The 26,963-nt window shown below is 48.5% G+C and overlaps 1 protein-coding gene across 2 annotated transcripts; it reads left to right on the forward strand.

Annotated features, from left to right (window-relative positions):
* Positions 1 to 28: 28 nt before the first annotated feature.
* Positions 29 to 26,823, forward strand: SPINT2 (serine peptidase inhibitor, Kunitz type 2). Of its 2 annotated transcripts, XM_027619745.2 has the most exons (7): positions 38 to 527; positions 19,546 to 19,716; positions 22,061 to 22,120; positions 23,400 to 23,453; positions 24,223 to 24,384; positions 24,735 to 24,773; positions 26,157 to 26,823. In XM_027619745.2, exons 1-7 carry the CDS (start codon positions 422 to 424, stop codon positions 26,321 to 26,323), a joined length of 759 nt encoding a protein of 252 aa, XP_027475546.1. In that variant the 5' UTR covers positions 38 to 421; the 3' UTR covers positions 26,324 to 26,823. The 2 variants fall into 2 exon arrangements, with proteins under 2 accessions (XP_027475547.1, XP_027475546.1); XM_027619746.2 differs by lacking the exons at positions 22,061 to 22,120; positions 23,400 to 23,453 and having other exon boundaries at positions 29 to 527.
* Positions 26,824 to 26,963: the final 140 nt, after the last annotated feature.

Consider the following 26,963-nt stretch of genomic DNA (forward strand, 5'->3'; position numbering starts at 1 on the left):
CGCGCCCCGCCTCGCCAGGTGCGCCCCGCCCCCCTCCGTGACCAGCCACCTTCGATAGCCGCTCGGAGGCGGCCGCCATTGGCTCTAGCGCCCACTCAGTGTTTGGAAGTGTGGTGGGGTTCTGAGTCGTGGGAGAGTCGCTGAGTGTCGCCGGGGGCAAGGGGCGAGTGAGGGGCGGACAGAAGCATCGTGGGCGTAGGAGGCAGAGTGTCCGCACACCGAAGGTCCGACGTGTGGGGGTCTTCCCGGGGACTTCGGCAGGAGCGCCGGCGCAGCACCTCGCACACCCTCTGGGAGCGCCCGCACCTGAACACGAGGCTCTCCAGCGCGCGTGCGCGGCAAGGGTCTTCCCGCACCTGATCGCGAGACCCTAACGGCCGGCTGCTCGAGGCTTCGCCTGCGCTACCGGGTGGAGACGGTCATGGCGCAGCTGTGTGGGCCGAGGCGGTGCGGGGCGCTCCTCGCGCTGCTGGTCTCGCTGCTCCTCTTCCGGGCTGAGGCGGCCGAGGGAGAACGTGGCGTCCACGGTGAGGGCCGGGGCGGGTCTCCCGGGAGGAGTGGAAGGCCGAGGGCGGGACATTAGGGTCCGGGGGCTAAGTTGGGGTGCGAGGGGCCTTGGGCAAGGTCTGAACGGGGCGAATCGGCGGGAGAGGGAATTGGGGGCGACCTGGTGAAGCTCAGGGGGTGTGGTGGGGCGGGCTCTGGGAGATTGAGCCTGGGGATGAGGCTTGGGAGCCCCTGGGAGTGAGGACGGGCAGCGGAGCCAGGGTTGGGAAAGTTTTTTGCGGGTGAGGGAGGAGACTTAGGACTGTTGACCAAGAAGGAGTGGCATTGGCCCTTCCTGTGGCAGGAAGGGGGTGAGAGGCCCAGCAGAAGACCAGCCTCCTCCTGGCAGAGGGAAGTTCAGCTGCCCAGGAGATCCCTGGGAGGCCAGGCCTGAGAGGGTGGGGGTTGGATTAGGTGACATAATGGCAATTTTAGCCTCTGGGAAGAAGCCCCCACGCCCACCTCTTTAGATTTATTGGACCACAGCCTCCCGAGAAATTTTAGCTGATTCGGTTGCAGTAGAGCGCCTCCAAAAAGAAAGGTGTTTCTCAGTGATATCCAAAGGAAGGAGAAGAACAAAAGTGTTGGAGGGGAGAAACTTTGCCAAGGTGCAAGAGGGGGGACCCCTTGGTGTTAAGAAGAGTATTGGCATTGAGAAGCTGGGGTTGGGTTCGTGGAACTGGTCCTTAACAGGTTGGTGGAGAATAAGGCCCAATTTAAATTTCTACATTCTCTGGAAGTTTGGTCTGGGAAGGTCTTTTTTTTTTTTTTAAGATTTTATTTATTTATTTGACAGAGAGATAGAGAGCACAAGTAGGCAGAGTGGCAGGCAGAGGGAGAGGGAGAAGCAGGCTCTCCGCTGAGCAGGGAGCCGGACATGGGGCTCGATCCCAGGACCCTGGGATCATGACCCGAGCCGAAGGCAGCCGCTCAACCGACTGAGCCACCCAGGCGCCCCTGGGAAGGTCTTTTTGAACAAGTGTTGTCATAACCTCAGCTGCTTCAGACAAGCACAGCCAGGCTTTGGAAAAAACCTTCTTTTCAAAGAAGAATTCATTGATTCAAGCAAAACTTACTGAGCCCCAGATGTGTCAGGGATGATGCTGGCATCGGTGATAACACTGAGTTGTGACTCAGACAAGCCAGGTCCCTGCACTTAAAGAGCTTATATTCTAGTGGGAGAGACAGAGACAGTGAGTAAACATTTAGATAAAGAGCAGTCACTGCAGTATTAAATTACTAAGAAGTAAATGAACAAGGTGAAGTACACAAACAACGTGATTTTAGATGATGGGCCTGCTTTAGCTCAGGTCCTCAGGGGAGGTCTTTCTGAGGAGGGTGACGTCTTGAGCCCTAACACAAAGACCTAGTAGATGAGAGTCCAGTTGGAGATAATGGAGTACAGAGTCCTCGAGGTTGGCGCAAGCCTGGTGGTATTCAAGGAAAAGACAAGAACCATCCTAGCTGGAATAGAAGTGGGGGTGGGGAGAGAATTGGAGGAGGAGGTGAGGTGGGAGAAGTAGGCAGGAGCCAGGTGGCTTCCTAGGCCAGCATTTTGGGTGGAAAGAGAAAGCAGGGTGTGTGTACACCAAGTCATCACCTGTGGTGGCTTCTGAAGGCTGTTAATTTCCCCACGCCAGGGGCAGAGAGGAGAAATCGAGCTAATGGGGATATCCAGGGTCATTGGGGAGAGAATCAGCTCTGTAGGTCAAGGAATCAAGAATGCAGGTGTTGGGCATCTGGGTGGCTCAGTCGGTTAAGCGTCTCCCTTTGGCTCAGGTCCTGATCCCAGGGTCCTGGGATGGATCCCCGCATTGGGCTCCCTGCTCATCGGAGAGCCTGCTTCTCCCTCTGCCCCTTCTTGCTGCTCTGCCTACTTGTGCTCGCTCTCTCTCTCTCTGTCAAATAAATAAATCTAGAAAAATAAAACAGAACTCATTAAAAAAAAATGCAGGTGTTGAACTTTCTTGCAGTCTGGACTAGAATTTGACAGCCCTTCTGGACTTTTTTCATTGATGTAATTATGTTAGGATGTACCCTCCAGTTACCTGCCCTGGGACTTTATCAAAACTGAGTTTAGGGGGCGCCTGAGTGGCTCAGTCGTTAAGCTTCTGCCTTCGCCTCTGGTCCTGGGATCGAGCCCCGCATCGGGCTCCCTGCTTGGCGGGAAGCCTGCTTCTCTCTCTCCCACTCCCCCTGCTTGTGTTCCCTCTCTCGCTGTCTCTTTCTCTGTGAAATAAATAAGATCTTAAAAAACAAAACAAAACTGAGTTTAGGGTTAACCTCTACTGCTTACTCTGAGCTCCCATGTGTTTAATCCTTGAAACAACCTGGTGGGGTGGTGAAGTTAGACAGGTCTTGCCTAAGGTCACACAATCGTAATTGACAAAGTCAAGTCTGGCTTCAGAGGCCTTTTCTTTTCCTAGTGGCCTTTCTGGCTGCTGCAGCTGGCTGGACCTCCTGACCTTTCAGAAGTACTCCTGTCCGGTTGGGTGAACTAATGACCTTGCTTATCTGAAGTTCTGTTTGTTTGAAGGCTTTCAGTAGTTTAATTTGAGGCCGGAAGTAGTTTTGATTTTTTCCCCCCTTCTGATTGCTTTGATGAGTGTGGTGAGGTGGGGAAGTGTGTCGTGAATGTGTGCGAGGGGACGATCGTAATAGTTGGTCAAGGAACTTGATCTGTGTGAAGACATGAGGGGGCTGAGGGGTAGAGGAAAGGTGGTAGGGTCAGTGGATTGTTGTTGAGGTTTTGGAGGGAATGAACTAGAAAGACAGGATACAATGGGCAGTGAGTGAGACGCTTGGAGCAGAGGTTCCAAGAAGTTGTGCTTATTGAGACAAGGTCTAGGCATAACCATGGTGGGGCGAGGCTGAGGAGAGGACAAGATCACTGGAGAAGAGGTCTAGGAACCAAGAGGCCAGGATGGTGTGAGTGTCACCCACCTGGATATGGAAATCACTGAGAATGATGAGAGAGGCAGCATGAGAGACAGCCAGGAGCTAAAGTCATGAAATGAGGAGTAGTGATCTGGGCTAATGGATGATGCACAAGGTGGGGTACAGTCTACTTTGATGATGAGATTAATAGCTGGAGTTTTGAGAGGGCAGAGGGTGAATGGTGTAGAAGCAGCACCAGGAGTAAGGAGACCTCCCCTCTTGGGCATGTCCTCAGGGGAAAGCAGGGTCTGGTTAGAGTAAGAAAGTGATGAGAATGTTCCAAGACGAGATTGAGGAAATGAGAGATTTTGCTTAAGGTAGTTGCTGAGTTCCCAAGTCCCAGAAGTTAGGGGAAAGAGAGATGGGAACAAAATAGGATGTATGGGGAAGAGGGGGGTAATTCAGGAGTCTGGGGCTGATGAGGTGATAAGCAAGTGATAGGAGTGCCATGTGGTTTCAAGGCTGACAATGTTGGGCAGGCACTGGGTGTTGGAGGGCAGACAGGAAGGGGTTTGGGGTATAGCAGACACTGGAGTCTGGACAAAGGGTGTCCTGAATCCGGACCCCTGCTGATGGAGGTGGGGGAAAGCTGATGCTGCTCTGGGTGTTTCTAGCATTCAGGGAGAGTGCCAGTCTGCCATGGAAAGCGCACAGAGATCATAAACTGGCTGTTCCCAAGAGGCCTCAAACAGGCTTTATGTGAGTTGTAGTTTCTAGAATTGGGAATTTTTTTTATGAAAAAATTTGGCTGGGGCTCTGCCTGAAAAATGTGAAGATCATTGGCACCAGGTCAGGGTTCCTCCATAGCACCCATAGTGCTCGTTTTGGAAAGGACATGTACTACTCTCCCTGTCTTTTTTTTTTTTTTTTTTTAAGATTTTATTTATTTATTTGACAGAGAGACACAGTGAGAGAGGGAACACAGGCAGGGGGCGTGGGAGAGGGAGAAGCAGGCTTCCTGCCGAGCAGGGAGCCCAATGCCGGGCTGGATCCCAGGACCCTGGGATCATGACCTGAGCCGAAGGCAGACACTTAACAACTGAGCCACCCAGGCGCCTTCCCTCAGTTTTTATGTACTTGGCCCGCCCACCATATCTCTAAGCATTTGAGTTGTGACTCCCCCCAATCTTAAGAATATGCTCCATTTAGTAAATGGAGGTAGAGAAAACATAACAGCTCCTTATAAATTGTATAGTGTGGGGTGTGTGTATCATTGCTGTTAGGGAGGGAAAAGCCTTTATCAGGTGGCCACAAATGTGTGTGTGTGTGTGTGTGTGTTTTAATCTTCCCCTGGTGACAAGTCCTGTTATTTGGAGTGGCCCAAAATACGTAATTTTTCACTCAATTCAAGGGCAGATAATACAGTTGGCCCTTGAATAACACAGGGGTTAGGGGCATCTCTGTGCAGTTGAAAATCCACATGTAACTTTTGATTCCCCGAAAACTTAACCTACTGATAGCCTGCTGTTGACTGGAAGCCTTACCAATGACATAAACAGTCAATTAACACATATTTTCTGTTACATGTATTAAATACTGTATTCTTACAATAAAGTAAGCTAGAGAAAAGAAAATGTTATTAAGAAAAGCATCAAGAGAAAGGTCAATTGTGTATTCCTTTTCAGAATAAAACCTTAAAAATTCCTTTGGGAAGTTTAAGTGTAGTTCCTGCTGCCAATAACTTTACGCCTGACCTTGGGCATCAAAGCTTGGCATTAATGGGTACTGGGCTCATGGTCTTTTGTTGATTGTTCTTGGGACTTTCCACTGGAGAAAAATGCAGCAGCCTTCATTTGAGAGCCTCTACTGCACTTTCAAGTGATCTTCAGTTTCCATTAACCTCTTGGGTTAATTACAGTTTCTCCAGCACCTTGACTTAAAGGACAGACTTCCCAGCACTTCTCCAATAAGCATATTCTTAGTCACCACTCCTATCTTTTCACCCCCATGGATGGTTGTAAACTGAGCGGTCAGAGATATGACAAAGAGCTAAAGTGCAGTTGGTGTTGGTGATCAGCTGAGGGTTCTCCAAAGTAGCATCTTCTAGTATTTTTTTTTTAAGATTTATTTATTTATTTGAGAGGGAGCGAGGGCACCCTCGGAAGTGGCGGGGAGGGGCAGAGGGAGAGAATCTTCAAGCCGACTCTGAGCATGGAGCCCTGATGCTGCAGGACTCATCCCATTACCCATCAGATCATGACCTGAGCCGAAACCAAGAGTCTGGCGCTCAACTGACTGAGCCACCCAGGCGTGCCTAAGCATCTTCTGGTATTCCTGCCTTCACAGAAGAGGCACTTGTTTTGCTTGCAGTTAAAGCAGTTTGTTCCAGGATACTCTGAAATATTTATTCAACACATTTTTTTTAAGTTTTTGTGTGTGTGTTTTTTTTTTTTTGTCAGAGAATGAGGGAGTGAGAGAGCCAGGCAGAGGGAGAAGCAGGCTCCCCGCTGAGCAAGGAGCCTGATATGGGACTCAATCCCAGGACCCTGGGATCATGACCTGAGCCGAAGGCAGATGCTTAACCGACTGAGCCACCCAGGCGTCCCTTGAAAGATTTTATTTATTTGATAGTGAGCACAGGCGGGGGAATGGCAGGCAGAGAGAGAGGGAGAAGCAGGCTCCTCGCTGAGCAGGGAGCCCCACGTGGGGCTCAATCCCAGGACCGTGGAATCGTGACCTGAGCCGAAGGCAGACGCTTACCCGACTGAGCCACCCACGCGCCCCTATTCAACACATATTTATTGGACACCTACCCCGTGCCAGGTACAGTTTTAGGCCCAGGAAACAGCATTGAACAAAACCAGTGACCTCCGAATGCATGGCAGCTACCTTGTAATGAAGACAGTACAGTAATAAAATGAGCAATGAATATGTATTTGGTGTGCTAGTACTGAAAACATGGCCTTTGAAGCTCAAGTGGTGACAGTCCCTAAAGGACATTGAGGGCCTCACCTTCAGGTCCGCTGAAACATTCCTTTACCCTGGTCAGCATTTGAGAGCTCAGCCATGATAGAGAAAGCAAATTTCTCTTTCAGCCAGGTCTCCACACACTTCTCATTTTTCCTATCCCCAGGGTCATTTGCAACTCTCATGCTTGTCTTGAGGTAGTTGGCCAGGCGTCCAAGCCTCTGCCATGTGCTGAGGCCAAGTAAGTGATGAGGTAGCCTGAGATTCATGTGAGAGGGGAGAGAACCCTGAAGGGGTCACACTGAAATGATTTCATGGACCCCAGGAAGCCTTGGTGGCCCACTGGTCATATGACTGACGCATTTTTCACAGTGACCCTAGAAGCATTAGCATGTGGATTATGGGTGTCTTTATGCAGTCCTGGTCACAAATGTCATTTCATGTATTGTTTCTGACGAGATCTTTTTTTTTTTTTTTTAAGATTTTTATTTATTTATTTGACAGAGAGCACAAGTAGGCAGAGAGGCAGGCAGAGGGAGAAGCAGACTCTCCACTGAGCAGGGAGCCTGACATGGGGCTCGATTCCAGGACCCCGGTATCATGACCTGAGCCTAAGGCAGCCGCTTAACCGTCTGATCCACCCAGGCGCCTCCTACAAGATCTTTTTTTTGAAAACTGAAAAGGGATGCTGGAACATGGGTGCTGAGGCCCAGTAACTTTAGAGTTTACTTTTAAATTATTTGATGTACATTTTTCATGATTGGAAATCCATTTTAGAAAGGGCAAAAAATTTAGCTCTTGTTTTACATGCTAGTGTTTGAGATGCATCTCACCCAACAGGGTCCTGGGTCCGTGGCTTCTAAAGTCCTTGAGTTCATATATCACAAGTTCATGTCATATTTTATATGTGTCCCTGGGTCTGTCATTTAGAGTCTAGGACATGCTCTTAAGTGGGTGAAAAATTTTATCATAGTTTGTGACCTTTCAAAGGGCCACTCCTTATAAATAGATATACAGTATGTGTGTGGTATTGAAATTTAATGGTATGCAATCGAAAAAACATGTCTAAAAAGGTTCCTTAGGGGGATGATAATGAAAAAAAGTTCGAGAAACACTGTTTGAGGGAGAGGGTTCGTTAGCTTTCATCAATTTGTGAAAATGGTCCATGATTCAGAAAAGGTTAAGAATCCCTTGAATTAACAGGCAGTCCCATGAAAGACATTGAAACTGTCCTTACAGGTTATTCAGATGGGCTACTGTGATTCTAGTTATAGATTTAGGTAAGGGTAGAATTTATAGTCTTGTTTGAGTGATGAATATGAGGTGACAGTGGGTAGGAGTGGTAGTTTGCATTGTGCTGATGGTTTCTAAAATGTAAACTTGTATATCTAAATATTTTATATCTAAAATGCCAAGGTTTTATATCTAAAACAAGATATTATGAGTCTTATAATTTAAGTTGGATTTGTCATTGTAAATGTTCTTTCCTCATAAATACCTAAGGGTTATTTTAAAGTTTCTGAATTATTTATCCTAATAATGACAACTTCCAGGCACCCAAACCTAGAGGAGATGGGTAGTCAGTAGCTTTCTTTACTGAAATCAGAAGCACTCAAGTATGTAGAACCTACTCAGCTAACCAAAATAGGTGAATTTCTAGACCATTTTGAAATAAAACTGATCGTAAAATAAATGTCAACTCTGGAATTTGGCACAGTGGAATTAAAACAGCCATGAGTACCTCCCTGATACTCAGTACCTCTTCAGTTACACAGAACTTTTAAAGATTCTCATTCTTTGGTGAAGAGATACGGAAGGTACAAATGGGTAACCAGGGCATATTTTTTCTTATTTTCCCCAGGCTCTGAACACTTAATCCAGGATAATGTGGGGTTGCAGGACTTTGATCTATGTGATAGTTTGCCATTGTCCTACTCTGGGTGAAGATAAGGAGTGGTGTCACTTGAGGCACGGTAAATGGTCACACAGCAGAAAAACAAAGGGAGGAGTGATGGTTGAGTTGGTTGATCAACTCTGACTTGAGGTTGTATTTGTGGTTTTCCATATCCCCTGTGTCCTGTCAGCTACCATATTCAGTCGGACTTTCTAGTGAACTGTGTCATCCCTTTTTTTTACCTTCATTCCCACTGTCCCTTTATTACTCTGGCCTCATCAAAATATATTATCTACTATTTATTCAAAGCTTTGTGCTAAATGTTTTAAGGGCTTTTTTCTTTTTTTAATTTTTTTCTTATTTATTTATTTGAGAGAGAGAGAGCATGAGCAGGGGGAGAGGCAGAGGGAGAGAGAAAGGGAGAAACAGACTCAGCTGAGCAGGGAGCCCAATGTGGGACCTGATCCCAGGACCCTGCGATCATGACCTGATCTGAAGGCAGACGCTTAACAGACTGAGCCACCCAGGTGGCCCTGTTTTAAGGGCTTATAATGGAATACAAAACTCCCTTAATCTTCACAACACTCGTAACGTCACTTGTCTGTGTGTCAAAGAAATCCCTCCCATTTGAGTTGTTTTTAAGAAACACATCTGAGGAGATGCCTGGGTGGCTCAGTCGGTTAAGCGTCTGCCTTCAGCTCAGGTCATGATCTCAGGGTCCTGGGATCGAGTCCTGCGTTGGGCTCCTTGCTCAGCGGGGAGCCTGCCTCCCTCTGCCTGCCGCACCCCCTGGCTTGTGCGCTCTCTCTCACTCTCTGACAAATAAATAAATAAAATCTTAAAAAAAAACAACGCATCTGTGCATGCCCCCAGAATTTATCTCTTTAGGGACTATGGAGGAAAAGCTGATGAATCTCCTTGCTTTATTACTCAACAGTGAATTCAAGTGCCCTTTCCCAGATAAGCCATTGTCAGGACAGCTTCAAGAGTAATAAATAGTGCATTCCAAAGCAGGCAACATAAATCTAGACGTCACAGAAGGGGACTTTTTGCTAACAAACTTGCCAGAAAACACTTAGATCATGTATAAATCACACAGAGACCCCCTCACTTAAACTTGGGCTGAGTTCTAATGGCCTAAAGATAGTGCTCTTGCTAACAGTCTCAGCTTTTACCGCTAAACTAGATTCTTTGTTTAAGATTTTGTTTGTTTTGGTAAAGATTTTATTTATTTATTTGACAGAGAGACGGCGAGAGAGGGAACACAAGCAGGGGGAGTGGGAGAAGGAGAAGCAGGCTTCCCACGGAGCAGGGAGCCCGATGCAGGGCTCGATCCCAAGACCCTGGGATCATTACCTGAGCCGAAGGCAGATGCTTAACAACTGAGCTACCCAGGCGCCCCTAAACTAATTAGATTTTAAAGAGAAAACTGTTTACTACGGAATATTTCTGACACCAGATGAATGGGCTTTTCCACATCAAGCAATTCTCCAGTTCTCAGTGGACACCCATTTAACTCAGTTCTGACACTGACACTGTGGAGTTAGCACAGACCCTACAGGTTACTAGCTCAGTCCCACAACCTGCTCCTCCCACACCTTCAGTTGAAAGTCCCAGGTTGTCGCCTGTACTTCCAACCTACCTGCTATAAATCAAAGGTTCCCACAATGCCCTCAGGTTTAATAATTTGCTAAAATGGCTCACAGAACTCAGATACATTTACCAGTGTATTATAAAGGATATAGATGAACAGCCAGATGAAGACATGGAGGGAAGTCTGGGAGGGTCCCCAGCACAGAAGCTTCTGTCCTTGTGGTGTTTGGGGTGAGCCAGCCTCCTGGTACATGATGTGTTCACCAACCCATCTCTTCTAACCCCTTTGGTTAGGGTTTTTCAGGAAGCTTCAGCATGTAGGTATGATTGATTATTAATTCAAACTCCCATCCCCCACCTCTTCCTGGAGGATGGGGGTGGGGCGAAAGTTAACAACCCATCAGTCTTTCCCTTGTCTTTCTGGCAACCAGCCCCCATCCTGAAGCTCTCTAGGGGCCCCCCCCAGCCACCAGTCATTTCATTATCACTCCAGAGATTCCCAGGCTCTTAGCTCTTGTGTCAGGAACCCAGGTCAAAAACCAATTATTAGAACAAAGGTGCCCCTAGCACTTAAGAAACCACAGGGAGGTGGGGGCAATGACCAAATATCTATCCCTTACTATGTCAGAGATAGGTGGAATCCATAATCAGAGTTTTGCCTTATCTTCCTGAGCCTCCCAAGCTTCCGGTTTACATACTCCAAGCCTCTAAAATCTGCATTTTTTTTTTTTTTAAGCAGCCAGGCCTAAATCAGTGAATGTGTGGCTTGCTGAATTAAAGAATATGGGGTTTATATGTTTTCCGGCTTTATTGTTAGGTTAGTATGCATTTGTTGCATGTACTATTGTTCCCATGTTACGAGTGAGGAGATAGGCACAGGAAGGTTGGGACTGCCTCTATCTAGGTAAGACAGCGGGCTCGTAAGAGGCAGCCAGGGACTCCTGCAAACAGAGATCTTTTACCAGAATGAGGATCTGTCTTACATGCTTTTGCCAAATGCCTGTTCCATATGTGTCACACCCCTACACTAGAGCCTTTGGTCATTTCCTTTGTACCTTATATTGGCTTACAAGCTCTTTGAATTTCAGATGTGATTGAAATACTTTACCATGTGTGATTTGTTTTGTTTTGTTTTTCTGCCCAATGAGTCTTATTCTACTTGGAAATCCCTGGAGGGCAAAAGACCACATCCCCAGTCAGTGCCTTCTATGTAGGATGGCTGCTCACCCTAGTTTACCTTGGAGGGTTCCAATTTATGCCACCATATGTCACAGAGCGACTACTAAGAACACCCCCTTTCGTTCTGAAAAATGTCTTGATCCAGAGGGTATACTGTATGGTGACCCTATTTACATATAATAGCTATTCAAACACTTGTTGCTTAGTACTGATCAAGATACTAAGAAATTTAGCACATTCAATTTTATTTATCCTATAGTTTTAAGTTTGTTTTTTTTTTGTAAGATTTTATTTATTTGACAGAGATAGCAAGAGCAGGAACACAAGCAGGGGGAGTGGGAGAGGGAGAAGCACTCTTCCCGCGGAGCAGGGAGCCCGATGCGGGCTCTATCCCAGGACCCCGGGATCATGACCTGAGCCGAAGGTAGACGCTCAACGACTGAGCCACCCAGGCGCCCTGAGTTTTAAGTTTTTTAACTGAAAATTTTAAACAGAAGGGACCATAATCCACTGTCCTGATAAAACCACTGCTGACCCTTAAAAAACAAGTAATGCATTCAGAAGATTAGAACACTCACATTGTACTGAAAGATACAAATGGAAAAGAAAAACCGGGGAAAAGCCTCTACCCCTCCTTCAGGCCCTTTCCTTAAACGTATATTTATACACGCGTCTAAATTAAAAGTTTAGAAAGGAATTACAGTATGTAAACCATTCTGCTTTTCCCCTTCTTAGTTTTAGACATTTTCAATACCGGCGCACACACCTTGGCCTGTTTGGAACAGCGCTTGAGTATTCTGTTGTGTGTATGTCTCATAAGTTACTTAACCAGCACAAACAAGATGTCTTGACGTTGAATTTTCAGCTGTACAGGTCTGCGAACACCAAGCCCTTTGTGGGTGTGGTAATTGTTGCCCCCGTTCTTTAAAACACTTGGATTACATGACTCTTCATTGCTTTCTTTGCTTTTTGATACGGAGGAGTGAATTGTACTCTTATTTTTTTGTGTACAAATAAGATTTTCAAATGTCTGAGGATTATTACAACAGAATTTCTCTGTGGCCATGGTCCTTAGAATTCTGAGTTGCTTTCATGGAAAGAGAAGTGCTGTTTTTAGTGATGGAAGGGTGTGCTACAGAGTCCTTGGCAAAGGATAAACCCGAGGAATGCGTGGTCAGTGTTGTTATAAGAAATGTGAACGCTGGGAGACTATTTGATAGCTTGTGACTGCACATACAAGACTGGCTGAGTGCTATAGTGAAAGGGGTGGAAAATCTGAACAGGGTGTTTTTATAAACACTCTAAAGAGACTAAACTGTAGTTCATGGTTGCTGCCTGCGTATGGCCTGCGAGCTAAGTATGGTTTTTACGTTTTGTAGTGATTGAAAAAATCAAGAATATTCAAGAATATTTCAAGACATGTAAGAATTACACAAAATAAAGTTTTAGTGTTCATAAGTAAGGTTTGACTGGAATGACAGCCATCCTCATTCATTTACATGTTTGTCTTAAGGCAAATTTGAACACCTTAATTCTCAAATCTCTAATATTTTAGCCAGATTGTACTAAGTAAATACTAATGTTACTATTTTTCATTCTATATATTTAAAACCTACAGTTTTTAATGTTTTGACAAATTTAAAGGACTTGGAAGACAGAAATTTTCCTGTTGCTTTCCACACTATGGTGTAGAGCAAGTACTGCCCGTGTTCAGTGTTTGGCCCACCATAAAAGTTTACTGAGCTTTGCTCTAGAAAAACAGATGGGTGCGAGGGAGAGGACCACTTCATGAGTGTCTTCAGGTTGCTGAGATGGTCCCAGGCTTGCTTGTATTAGGCAGCCAGTGAGGTGAGATGTCAGGTTTCTTCAGTGTGTAGCACCCAGGGGAGTAAAAAGTGTATCAAGGGCTAGACTCCTAGGAAAGTTCTTTTCACTTGTTTTAGAAGTAAACTTACTCTGAAGGGTCATAAAAAAAATAAGGGGCTCCTGGGTGGCTCAGTCGGTTAAGCATCTGCCTTCTGCTCAGGTCGTGTTCCCGGGGTCCTGGGATCAAGTCTCACGTTGGGCTCCCTGTTCAGTGGGGAGTCTGCTTCTCCTTTTACCTCTGTCCCCCTCAGCTCCCGCTCGTGTTCTCTCTCACTCTCTGTCTCAGATAAATAAATAAAATCTTTAAAAAAAAAAACAACAAAAGAACAAGTTCAGGGTGGTTGTTGATTCAAGGGAGAGAGCAGGTAGGATTGAAGTAAGGGGTATACAAATGGTTGGAATTTGGTAAAGCTGAGAAGTAGATAGACTTGTGTTACAGTATTTTCTGTACTTTTCAGAATGTTTGAAATACTTTATTAAAATATGTTAATTTTGGGGTGCCTGAGTGGCTCAGTTGTTAAGCGTCTGCCTTCGGCTCAGGTCATGATCCCAGGGTCCTGGGATCGAGCCCCGCATCGGGCTCCCTGTTCCGCGGGAAGCCTGCTTCTCCCTCTCCCGCTCCCCCTGCTTCTGTTCCCTCTCTCGCTGTGTCTCTGTCTGTCAAATAAATAAGTAAAATCTTAAAAAAAAATTTTTTTTTAGAGTAGGCAACTGCAATAGTGCCTTTTTGGAGAATGATTAGATACCGTCTTCTTAAGCCTGTAGAGTTAAATTAGATTGGCAGTGCCTGGGAGCCTAAAATTACTGTGATGTTCTTGTTAGCAGGTGACAGCAGGTTATTCCAGCTGATTGCACATGGAGTGAAGGTGTCTGAGCCTTTGGCTTGTTGTCTTGGTTGAAGTTCTGATGACTTTAGAACAGGAGGAACCTGTTTTCCATGACGAAGACCAGGCTGTTTGGCAATTTTATAATAGCTAATGTTCAAAATGCCTGCTGGGGTTTTGTAATTTAGGTTCATATTTCAGACAATACATGATTTTTAACCATTTCTGATGCTTTTCCAAGAGAACGTTAGGGTTTCCTAAAGACAGAAATTCCATTTTTACATACTCTGAAGTATTTCTAGATTTGGTGCTCCTCAGCTTTTCTCCGTTTTTCCTCTGCATTGAAAACTTACAGGATGTGGGCGCCTGGGTGGCTCAGTCGGTTGAGTGACTGCCTTCAGCTCAGGTCATGATCCTGGAGTCCCGGGATCGAGTCCCGGGATCGAGTCCCGCATCTGGCTCCCCGCTCGGCGGGGAGTCTGCCTCTCCCTCTGACCCTCTTCCCTCTCGTGCTCTCCATCTCTCATTCTCTCTCTCTCAAATAAATAAATAAAATCTTTAAAAAAAATAAAATAAAAAGAAAAGAAAACTTACAGGATGTATTTCATTTTGCACTAGCATTTGTGAGCATACAAATAGGACTAGAGACATAGTTTTCTTTTTTTTTTAAGATTTTATTTATGTATTTGACAGAGACACAGCGAGAGAGGGAACACAAGCAGGGGGAGTGGGAGAGGGAGAAACAGGCAGGAGCCCAACATGGGGCTCTGCGTCTCCATCCCAGGACCCTGGGATCATGACCCGAGCGGAAGGCAGACGCTTAACAACTGAGCCACCCAGGCGCCCCAGAGACGTATTTCTCATGATTGTTTTCCAATGCTGTTCTAAAACCAATATATCGTTTTATCATCTCAATATAATAGAATGATTTATTAAGGAATAACTTCCTGAAAATTGGTCCTACCAAGTTCCCCTCAGCCTTGGCCAGTTGGTGTGGTGCTGTCCATGACCCTGTCATTGAGTGTGACTGTAAACAGGCCCAGCAAAGGGCCTGGCCTGTTGAGCCCTCGGATTGTGTTAAGGACCCTGAGGAATGTTTTGGCTTTTAGGCATCTTCGGTTTCATGTTTTTCCCACTGCGTGTTGTGTGGCTTTTTCTTTCTGTCTGTCTGAGGGAGGGGTAGTTATGTTAATGCCCAGCTCTCACCGGACCAATATGAATTCAGATTAAGCTCTGCTTCTGCTTAGCTTAGCCTCGGTGTCCTCATTTGTAAAGTGAGCGTGTTACTACCTGCTCTGCAGTTTTATTGTGACTGTTAGAAATAGTGCACATAATGTACCTAGCATAATGCTTTAGTGAAGGTAGCATGAGGGGTTTCAAGAAATAAGTAATGCTCAGCATTTTGGTTCTTTTCTTTTTTTTTAAGATTTTATTTATTTATTTGACAGCGAAGAGGGAACACAAGCAGGGGGAGTGGGAGAGGGAGAAGCAGGCTTCCCGTGGAGCAGGGAGCCCGATGCGGGGCTCCATCCCAAGACCCTGGGATCATGACCCGAGCTGAAGGCAGACGCTTAACGACTGAGCCACCCAGGCGCCCCTCTTCAGATTGTATTTTTAAGTAATCTCTGCACCAAACTTAAGGCTTGACCTCACAACCCTGAGATCAAGAGTCACATGTTCTACCAACTGCGCCAGCCAGGCGCCCCCATTTTGGTTCATTTTTATTTTAATCTGGATCTCCTAAAGTACAGTGCTTTTTTTTTTTTTTTTTAAGATTTACTTATTTGAGAGAGTGAGAATGAGAGAGAGACAGTACCTGAGGGGGGGAGGGTTAGAGGGAGAAGCAGGCTCCCCGCTGAGCAGGGAACCTGATGCGGGACTCGATCCCGGGACTCCAGGATCATGACCTGAGCCGAAGGCAGTCACTTAACCAACTGAGCCACCCAGGCGCCCCAGTACAGTGCTTTAATGAAAAAAAAAAAAGCCCTTTAAAGAAGGTGATAAGTCATGGAAGCCATGTTAACATCCTGAAGTATTTCTGGCGTTTTGTACCAGCCACGTGGAGAACAGTGAGAGTGCACTGATGCTTTTTCATGAGTTCACTTCTTTTTTTTTAAGGTTTTATTTATTTATTTGACAGAGAGAGACAGCGAGAGGGAACAGAAGCCGGGGGAGTGGGAGAGGGAGAAGCAGGCTTCCCACTGAGCAGGGAGCCCAATGTCGGGCTCGATCTCAGGACCCTGGGATCATGACCTGAGCCGAAGGCAGATGCTTAACGACTAAGCCACCTAGGTGCCCCTTGAGTTCACTTCTTAAGCCCAGACAGTAACAATTTCTCTCATAGAGGCTTAAAAGCAATTTAGTTAGTAAAAGCATGGGGCAAAGTGAGAATTTTCTCCATTTGACAGGGAGTTTCCAGACTTGCAGAAAGGACTCTTACACATGGTTAAATTTCACCTTGATGGAACCTAGCTTCAGGCAATTATTCTGCTACTTGGAGCTCTTACTTTTACTCTAATCAAATTTGTGTAAAAAAAAAAACAGGTGAGTTTTTTTTCTGTCTTTATTACAGAAATTTTCAAATATACACACAGTTGTGTGAGCCCACATGGACCATCACTCAGCTTCAGCAACTGTTAGCATTCTGTCTTTATGGACATACTATGGTTTTAGTCCAAGTTTTCTCTTAATAAAGAGACATTTCTAGGGGCGCCTGACTGGCTCTGTCAGGTAAGCATCTGACTCTTGATCTCAGCTCAGGTCTTGATCTCAGGGTCGTGAGTTCAAGCCCCATGTTGGGCCCCACATTGGGTGTGGAGCCTACTTAAAAAAAAAAAAATTCTAAATTTCCCTGCGACAAAAGTGAAGGTTCCCCACCCCCTCCTACCCCACCCAGGGAACCTCAAAATAAGGCTTTCTGAAACTTAAACTGTGAAGTCAGTGTGTCATCATTAGGAGCAGACGAGAGCCGCTCTCTGGGACATAGCGGCCCCCCGGCCTCAGGATTTGATGCGAAGACACCGTCACATCTACACCATCACGTGGCAGTCAGGGAAGGAGGTATCCCAGAGGCACACCTTGACTGCGGTGTCTTGACCGAGGTGTGTCCTGAGTTGCGTGCTCTGCGCCTCTGGGCTGCCTGGTAGATCCCGACGGAGCAGGATCTCCACCGGAATCTTGCAGCAGACTTCCTTATTCTGACTCCAAGGGACCTGCTCGTTTCGGCCTGCTTTCTGAGGTGGTGTGTTGATTGATGTGTACATCAACACGCTTGGCTGGTGTTTCTCAGCATCCTCCTGTGCCCTCTGCCAGCAAGCGCCCACATCCCTGCGTCTCATCAGCCAGGGCACTGCGAGTGTCTGAGCTGACAGGAATGAGGGCCAGATTCTGGGCAGTGTGACTTCACTAAGCTAGCTGCTCTCCAGCCCCGGATAGGGTTTCTCTCCATTATATACTCTCAGCCCCTTCTTCACCTGTACCGAACGTGTATCCAGCACCCTTGCTCAGGAGAAGCTACCACATCTCCACCCTTGGCGAGGTAGGTGGTCAGCCCGTCGCATTCTCTGCTGTGGTGTCTGGAGGTTCCCACCTTAGCTGCTTCGAGCTTTGTTCGGCATTCTCTCTTTGTTTTGAGATGCAGTTCACCTGTGATACAGTTCACCCATATAAAGGGTGCAGTTCCTCTCTCGGATTTTTTGTCTGAAAGACTGTCCCTGAAACTGCTCAGGAAGCAAGGACACCAAGCAGTCCGAGTGATTGGCAGGGCACTGGATAGGCTGTTCACCTCTGCAGCAGTTGGGTCCTCCCCGCCTTGAGGTCGTTTTCAGTTGTGGGTCATACGTGGTTCCTGTGAGGCTCTTCTCCATCTTGTCTTGTTAATGGCAGTGCTGCCTCAGACATTTGACAGCCGCCATTGAGCAAATCATACACCAGAGAACTCTTTTCCTTTGGTGTCTTGGGCCTTGTTGATTGTATATGTTTTGTGACCTTTGGCACGTTGTCAAAAGTATCTGCAACAGGTGCACACCCAGCTGATTCTGGTTAATGTGTTACGGACAGGAGGTGCCCCTGTTTTTTCTTAAACTGCTTAAAGTATTTACATACCATAGAATCAGCATACAATCCAGTGATTTTTAGTACATTTACAGAGTTGTACAACCATCCCACAATCTAATTTTAGAATATTTCCATCATCCCCAAAAATCCCTGTGCCCATTTGCAGTCCTTACCATCCCCCAACCCCCCTTTCCCCCCCAGTACCAGGCAGGCAGTAATCTACTTCCTGTCTCTCTTGATTTGCCTTTTCTGGACATACTAAATGATTCTTTTCATATGAAGTATCCAGGTAAGGTACTTTTTAATTGGTGATTAAAAGGATGGTTGCTTTCAAATTAACAGAAAATTTCTTAACTTCAGAATATGCTTTTTCTGGGCGCCTGGGTGGGTCAGTTGGTTAAGCGACTGCCTTCAGCTCAGGTCATGATCCTGGAGTCCTGGGATGGAGTTCCGCTTCGGGCTCCCTGCTCAGCGGGGGGTCTGCTTCTCCCTCTGATCCTCTTCCTTCTCGTGCTCTCTCTCTAAAATAAATAAAATCTTAAAAAAAAAAAAGAATATGCTTTTTCTGCTGCACTAGTTACCTGTGATTTATCGGTGTGTATGAGAGCACCTTGAGGTTTTGCTCAGTACTATAAGCCTTTTTGTCCATAGATCAATGTTTTGTGGAACATTTGGTTTCATGCCCATTATTGTGACATATATTGGGAGAAACGAGGTCTTGCCCTCTGCTTTTGAAAGCTGTCCCCTAGTTAGTGAAGTAAACCTAACAAACATGAAAATAATCAGGAGTAAATGACAGCATATAACCAAGTGTTGGGCCCTGGAGTACTTTTATTTGCGATGTTTATTGAGCACCCTGCTCAGATTGGAGCTTATGCCAGAAGACAAGAGATGGGTGGAGGCCAGGGAAGGTAAAGGAGGTGATGTGGACTCAGAATCCCAGGAAGGTGATAGGGTGCTACTGGGCAGACGTGGAATCACATTGTCAGGTCATTCCCTTTTCAGCTTGCTTTCCATCCTCCTGATTCCTCCAGGAGAAAGTCTTTATTTTGGTGCAGGTGATACCTCCAGCACTTGCTTATCTCTACCTTCTTAAGAGACGGCAGCTCTCTAGGCCTTTGGGAGGCAAATGTAGCTGGCTGGTATTTCATAACATTTTTGTTTGTTTCCCTTGTACTAGAGGAGGGTCACATTTGGGGGTACCTTGAAACCCAGGCCCCTCTTGGAATGCTCAGATGTGGCCCTTACAAGTACTGGAGCAGAGGAGTGCCCTCAGCTGCCTTGGGAGGTGGGAAGACTAGAGTTAGGAGCTTCTTTTTGAGGCTCTTGTGGAAATTTGGGTGTGAAGTGGTTGACCTGGTCAAACAGTGGATAAGGAAGGTTAAGACACATCCTTCAGTGCGAGGTTTCCCCTCGAGTCAGCTGTGTGTTTTGCCTTTGAAAGCCATATTTCTACACTGAATGGTGTACGTCATTAATAAATGAGGGCAGGGACAGAATCAACATGCAACTGAAATATAGTTAAGTTGGGTGGGTGGGTATCTTTGTTAGATGATGTGTTTCTTTCCTAAACAAGGAAGGAATCACTAAGCCTGGTGGCAGCACGTTAGAAACGGCTCACAGAGAAGCTGTGCTGGATCTTGGGGCTCAGGAAAACTATGGGCCTCCTCTGATAGGTCTGTGTGTCTTCTCTGTTGGCAGGATTGTCCTGCCAAGCCAACTGGTCTCTGCTTTATATTTTAGACTTCTGTCGAGGCCCGAAGATAGTGGGAAGATGCCGGGCCTCCTTCCCTAGATGGTGGTACAATGTCACTGATGGATCCTGCCAGCAGTTTGTGTATGGCGGCTGTGAAGGGAATAAAAATAACTACATGACCAAGGAGGAGTGTCTTGAGAAATGTGCTGGTGTCACAGGTAAGACATTGGTCCCTGGGGAAATGGTATAACCTAGAGACAGTTTATTAACTGGGATGTGATGCCTTTTGCATTATGCGCATTCTTCACGGCTGAACCTGGGGGATGTTTTTATTTTTTTTTATTTTTAATTATTTTTATTTTTTTTTTTTAAGATTTTATTTGACAGAGACACAGTGAGAGAGGGAACACAAGCAGTGGGAGTGGGAGAGGGAGAAGCAGGCCTCCCGCAGAGCAGGGAACCTGATGCGGGGCTCGATCCCAGGACCCTGGGATCATGACCTGAGCCGAAGGCAGATGCTTAATGACTGAGCCACCTAGGCACCCCTGGGGGATGTTTTTAAAAAGCAGAAGAAACAGGCGCAGTTTGAAGGTCACCCACACAGTGGTTTCACAGCAGTCCTCTACCTCCTCTTCCCAGAAAGGAGAGCAGGCCACAGGCTGGAGCTGGGGGAGGGGGACATGACTGCCTCTTCTCCTCGATTCCTTTCTCTCACTGCTGAGCGCCAGTGCCCTGCCAGGCCTAGCAGAGGAGAGTCCTCCAGGCCACCCAGACAGGCTGCCCTCCCTGCTCCCTGGGCATTGGGGTTATTTTTAGCTCTGGGACAAATGACTTGAGGAGCTCACCCAGCCAGCCAAGGTATGAGTCAAATTAAAACTGCAACAACTTGGGGTGCCTGGGTGGCTCAGTTGGTTAAGCGTCTGCTTTCAGCTCAGGTCATGATCCCGGGGTTCTGGGATTCCCCCGTCCAGAGACAACCCCTGCATCCTCGTTGGGTTTTATGTCTCCTCATGCACTGGCTGTAATCTCCCTTGGCTTTGAGTTCTGCATTCAGAAATCAGGTATCTTATTAAAGTTGTACGTGAAGAGGGGGAAACAACAGTGGCCTTGGTGTGGCCAGAGGTTCCAAACAGTGCTTGAGCACACAAGCCCACACTGACAGAGCACCTCGAGGAACATTCTGATGATCTTTGTGTTGTGCTGCCCAGAAGACATTCGATAAGCGTTTGGAAAGCTGAGGTGGCCGGGTATTATTTTGGGATCATACAGGCAAGTCCCTTACCTTTTGGGGGGCAACTGGCAACCTTACCAGATGGTGACTGAGGAAAATACCATTTATTGTACTTTTTTTGTTGTCCGCTATGATCCGGCATGGGAGCAGGAATTAAAGGGAAACATTTTTTGCTACCTTTTCTGTCCTTTCTCCATTAAGAGTCAGCTGTAGGAAATGTGCCTGCCTGTTTGAGTTTCTCCTTATTTTTCAGGAAAACGGTTGAAATTTTAAGAACACAAGCAGTGAACAGTGGGCATTCAGACAGGATGTTGCTACAAAGGGTCATGGGTTCTTGAGTTTTGCTGGGAGAAGGCAGACAGCTGTCTCCCTACAGGTGGTCCAGAGTCTGAGGGCCCAGAAAGCTTGTTTGTTGGCAGCTGAGTGTGACTCCACTGAGTCTCGTTGCAGCGTCTCTCCCGAGTCTGGGAGGAGAGCTAACACTGCCAGAGCAGCTCGCCACTGGAGCCTTCCGCCAGCATATTCTCTCCCAAGCAGGCATCCTCGGTGGGAAGCCAAATGAGAATGAGAATGTCAGTTTATTCATTTATAATGAGAACCAGAACTCCCCAGGGGACCAGACACTCCAGTCTCAGAGCCTGCTGTAGCTTTAGTCCATGTAGGCGAGCCTCTCCGCCAGACTCCCAGAAGATCGCTTGCTGTGGAGAGGCGCAGAACAAGGCGCGCTGGTTTGTGATATGGATGTTTGATGGCATCCGGTGATGCCGGCCCCGTGCCTCTGCCCCAGCTCTGCTGGGACCAGCGGGTAGGCAGGGGGGGCCAACTCCTGTCCTTCCTAGATCCTGCCGGTGCTTCCTTCCTCGTACTTCCCTAACCAGCAGGCCTCTCTGCCCCACGCCGTCACTCTGTGTGCATGTGTGAGGTAAACTATACCTAGCTGCACAGGTGCCCAGTCCCCACAGCTCGGCGGCATCGAGTATGTTCGGACTGCTGCATACCTTTTTAAATTCATGGGGTGAGTTAATACAGTTAAACAGATTATTTGGCCTTGGAAGCCATTCTGTTTTTTTAAAGTCATTTCAGACATCTTTGATCTAATTACCAGCGAGGGATCTTAAAGTTTAACCCACAGGGGCAGTCTTGGTTCCTTATTTCCAAGTTCCAGCAGGCTTGTGGTCCGACACGTACATCGAAGGGCCCACCACAAAAGGAGAAATGGGAGTCACCGTGAGAGGCACGTGGGACCGTGGCTGCTTGGGGACTCTGCTCGCTGTGTGTTATGGGGCATTCTTGAGGTGCACTTTCTCACTGTGTCGTCTGTCCCCTTGTAGAGAACACCGTTGATGATCTGGCCACCAGCAGGAATGGAGCAGATTCCTCTGTCCCAAGTGGTAGGTTCTTAAAACCACCGAGGATGGAGTGAGGGCCATCCGGACCACGAAAAGGACATGTGTGATTTGGGAGTCGTATAAGGGCTCCCACCTCCTGGTCTGTTACTCCGAATCGACGAGCCGGGGCTCTGCCTGGGCTGCCAGCTTCCGGTTGCTAGCTGGCATCCTTACACCGGGGAGTTCACGTCCAGCAGCCGAGAGGGCCAAGGGGTGCTGCCGTGCTTCCAGGCTCGCCTCCGCTTCCTCCTGGGGGACAAGGGATTGTGGATGCTGCTGTGGCCCGCAGCGCACGCCCCTTCCCTGTCCCTGGGCTGGCCTCTGCCTGCTGTGCCGTCTCACTGGCCCACCCCACCTCTCCTTGCGTCTTCTGTCTCCTTTGTCCTCGGTTGTCCTTGCCGTCCCCCTCCCTGTGCCGAGTCCTCTGTCTTCTGCCACCCCCGCCTGCATTCCCACTGCAGTCCTTGATCTCGAGCCTTGTGTCAGCTTGCTTTGTAGTGCTGACAGCAGCTGCCCCCTTCCTCCTTTATGCTTAAAGGACTCTGCATGCATCAGGAGCCTGGGGTGAGTGGTCCAGATGCACTGGCAAGTCCAGCCCAGCTTTCTTGAAGGCCATTTCCCAGGCAGTGGGCTCTGTTGGGCAAGACCTGCTGTGGAGGGAGGGACTCTGCCCCCGTCCCATTTGAGCACAGCCCCCCAATTGGCCAGTGGCTCTGCACTGACTGCAGCCTTGGCTTCGGTCCTCTGGTTCTGACATCAGTGCTCACGTGAGAGCGAGCGTTTTATTAGTTCAGTGGTTGGCTGGCTCGTTAGAGTCACTTTCCAGTTTTGCTAGACCAGGAATCCTGCAACTGTCCTGACCATTGCTTTGCCTAGGTTCACTCTTCATTCCCAAGCTGGCCTCCAAGGTCATCTAGCATCCTTAGGCACAGGCATGGTATCTCTGTTTTAGAAGAAAATCTCTCCAGGAGGGTGAGGGGCCGTTTCACTATGTCAAGGAATGAACAAGACCGTCTTCCTCAGCACCCCCGAAATTGTGGCTGGGATGAGTTTCCGTAGGGATCCCTGAGGTGACAGGCAGGCCTCCCCATCCAGCAGGCGTTCCAGTGTGTGATAGGGCCCGTGAGGACTGGGGGGCGACAGGCCTACCCATGGAGGGGACTCCACTCCTAGTTGCCGGCGGGTCCTTGCTCCCTCAGTGGGCCCTGTTAGTCTCAGCTCCAGCCAGGCCGTGCGTGCTGTGTCCATCCTAGCCTCCCTGACTTGGATGTTTCTGTTTTAGTTTCCAGAAGGCAGGATTCTGATGACCTTTCTGGTGATATTTTCGACTACGAAGGTATAACTTTTTAAAAATATTTATGTATGGGGTGGGGGACGCCTGGGTGGCTCAGTTGTTAAGCGTCTGCCTTCGGCTCAGGTTATGGTCCAAGGGTCCTGGGATCGAGCCCCACATCGGGCTCCCTGCTCCGCGGGAAGCCTGCTTCTCCCTCTCCTACTCCCCCTGCTTGTGTTCCTGCTCTCACTAACTCTCTCTCTGTCAAGTAAATAAAATCTTAAAAAAAAAAATTTATGGGAAAAACATGTTTTCCTTAGTTGGGAACTGAAACACACTCGAGTATTTCCACTAAGGAAGTAGTGTAGCGCAGAGCTTCCTGACCTTCCGCAGGTGGTGGAACTCACAGGCATGCCCCAGGGCTGCGGGAAGCACGTGTGGCACAGCCGTGGGTGGGGAAGCTTCCCGGCGGGAGGCCGTGTGGTATGCTGGCTCCTACCTCTCCCTGGCTGGGTGGCTCTGCCTCCTGAGGATGAAACGAGGGGCCCATGACAGATCTCTTAGAGACCAAGTCAGTACGCGTGAAGTGCCTAGAACAGTGTCTGACATGGAGTGATCTCCTTACCAGTGGGGTCTGGCTGTAAAGAGAAAGATACCCCAAAACATGGAGGAGTGTCCAGTGGGCCCGACTGGCCACGTCTGTATTTACAGGCCCCTCTAGCGGAGAGTTGTGTCTGTTGGCCGGCGGCGGTGCGACTGCTCAGGAACATTCCAGCTCCACTTCACAGCTGAGCCCTGCTAATTTGTCCTCCTTGGGTTGTGTCGTTCCCAGAATACTGCACTGCCAAAGCAGTCACTGGGCCTTGCCACTCATCCTTGCCACGCTGGTACTTCGATGTGGAGACGAACTCTTGCGACAACTTCATCTACGGAGGGTGCCGGGGCAATAAAAACAGCTATCTCTCTAAGGAGGAGTGCATGCACCGCTGCTTTGGTGAGCCCACCTGATTCCTAAATGCAAGAAACAATGTTGGGTGGGTGTGTGGGTGAGGCCTCTTGTGAGGACCGTGGGATGGGTCCATTTCCCCATCCCTAAAAGGAAGACCTTGGCGATGCTGTCATTTGGACGCTACCATTCTCTGGCTCCCTCCCCAAAGGGAGGCTTTGGGCCCAGCTGTTGCACAGACGTGTCCTAGGTTCCCACCAGGGTGTCAAGGCCTCAGAACCCTCAAAAGAGCTGGAAGAAGTCCCTCAGAAAGAGCCTCTTGTGAACACCTAGTTGGTGGCAGCTCTGGAGGGCAGGAGGACTGTGAGCTGACCTTAGGGTTGTGTGTTCCTTTCCAGGCAAGCAGTTGTATCCTGTCCTGCCCCGTGGCACTAAAGGTAAGAGGCCTCTGGCCCTCCACCTGCCTTCCCTGACTTAAGCTCTGCAGTGTTTTTGCAGGCTCATGTGGTTCTCTGACACATAATCCTTCACCGTAAACATCTTTTGGGTTGAAAGTCCTGTTTCGGCACGAGAATGGTCAGACAGCTTGGAACAGAATGCTGGAGGTTTGTCCCGCCAGGCAGTATAATGGGGCTGGAGGCAGGCAGTCTTCACCCGGGCGCCCTGGGGTGACTGGAGGACAAGTTGTGCTGTTAGGCTTGTGGGGTCTGCTGCACACAGGCCTGAGACTGGCTCCAGATTTGGAGGGAACTTTGCTGCTGTGGGGTGTGCTGAGTTGGTCACGGGTGACAGGAAGTTGGAGAGCCCTTGCTGTGTGTGGGCCGAGCGAGGCAGGGCCCGTGCTGTTGTCCCGAAGCAGGCTGGTCTGACAAGACCCCGGGCCTCCTCTCACTTTTGTTTCTGATTCCGAGCCTGAGTCATGGATGATCGTGTTTGCACAAAGGACCGGCCACACTGGTTTGGCCTCCTCTTTCCACTTGTTTTCCTGTTCAGGAGCCCAGACCTGGCCTGCGTGTGTGCTGTGGTTTAGAGGAGCGAAGCCAGAATCTGGGTTGCCCGGCAAGGGGCAGAACGCGGCCCGGGTGTGGAGGGTTGCGGGTGGAGAGGGGGCTGCCCCTGTCCATCCTGTAGCCACATGGGGAGAGGGAGCCAGGCAGCTGCCGTGGGAGGCCACCTTCTTTAGCTGGAGCCCCGCCTGAGGAGAGCGTCTTGGGCTGACCGAGGAGACAGCGGTGGGGCAGCCGCGGTGCGGTTTCCCCCCCGGGCAGTGAGGAGCACGACGGTCCCCTCCCAGCGCCGCTCCGAACACACCCTTGCCTCCGCCCTAACCTCATTCCGCAGGCAGCCGCTCCGGCCACTGCCGGCCACATCCTTCTCTGGCTGGTCAGTGTGCTGTGTGAACACACAACCTTGGGGTTTCATGTTTACACACGAGCCAGAGGTGTGTGCTTTTTACATCCTGGTACCCATTTGGTGGCTTGGGACTCCTGCACCGGTTGCCCCTGAGAGGTGGAAATACAGGTGGAAGTGGGATCTTTTTGTTCAGAAAGAACAGAGAGAGCCACTGGGTGCACATAGCACAGCGCCTCCTTTTCTCAGGAATCTGCTTCTTGGGACTGTAGACTCCTTGCTGACCTCCCAGGCGGGCGGTGCCCGTTCTCCAGACCCTCCCAGGCTGGGGTCGGCGGAGGCCTGGCACAAGGGCTGCTGGTCCTCGCCCTGAGCCCACCTGCACGAGTCCCGTGTGAGCCCTGTGCGGCCCTGCGCTGGCTCTGCTCCTCCTCGTCCTTCCGGTTCTGAAGCCTTTCTCTCCTCCCCAGTGGTGGTCCTGGTGGGGCTCTTCGTGATGGTCCTGATCGTCTTGCTGGGCGCCTCCGTGGTCTGCCTGATCCGGGTGGCCCGGAGGAGCCAGGAGCGCACGCTCAGCACCGTCTGGAGCTCTGGGGATGACAAGGAGCACCTGGTGAAGAACACCTACGTCCTGTGAAGGCCCTGCGAGCCAGAGGCCGCCCTTCCTCAGGCTTCCCTGCGGATGACGAGCACCTGGGATGGGAGGGGAGACCAGTGGAGCACGTGTGTGTGCTTTTTAAAATAGAGTGATTGGTTTGTATTTGTGCAATCATTAGGGCTTCGGGTCTGTTTGTTACTCCAGAAGGTGAGAGGGCTGCGTCCCGCTCTCCCGCTTGGGTTCGTGTTGGGAACCCTCTCGGAGGAGGGCTCTGCCTCACACCGCGAGCGGTCTGGCCCCAGATCAGAGTCAGCTGCTCTTCAGTTTAGTTCTTTGCCCCAGGTCTTAGTTTTCTTGATTTACGTTGAATCCTGTAGTGTCCTTTCCCATCACAAAAGTCATGTCTTAATAGCTTCCTTTGTTCTGTGTGTTTTTGTTTTTTGTTTTTTTTTTTAGTAAGCAGAAACAAGTCTTTTTTTATTAGGATTCTGAAAGGAAGAGAAGAAAATGTACAAGTTTAATAAAAATGGCCTTCCCTTTAAAAATAAGTTTCAGCAAGTGCTTGCTTTCTTTATGGGATTGCTGATTTAAACTCTACCAAAATTAACACAGAACAACACTACCTGAGATGTCCCATTCTAGAAATGGACTCCTTAAAAAAATTTCATCTTTCAAATCT

Source organism: Zalophus californianus, chromosome 17 (assembly GCF_009762305.2).
Source record: "Zalophus californianus isolate mZalCal1 chromosome 17, mZalCal1.pri.v2, whole genome shotgun sequence".
NCBI classification, from domain to species: Eukaryota; Metazoa; Chordata; class Mammalia; order Carnivora; family Otariidae; genus Zalophus; species Zalophus californianus.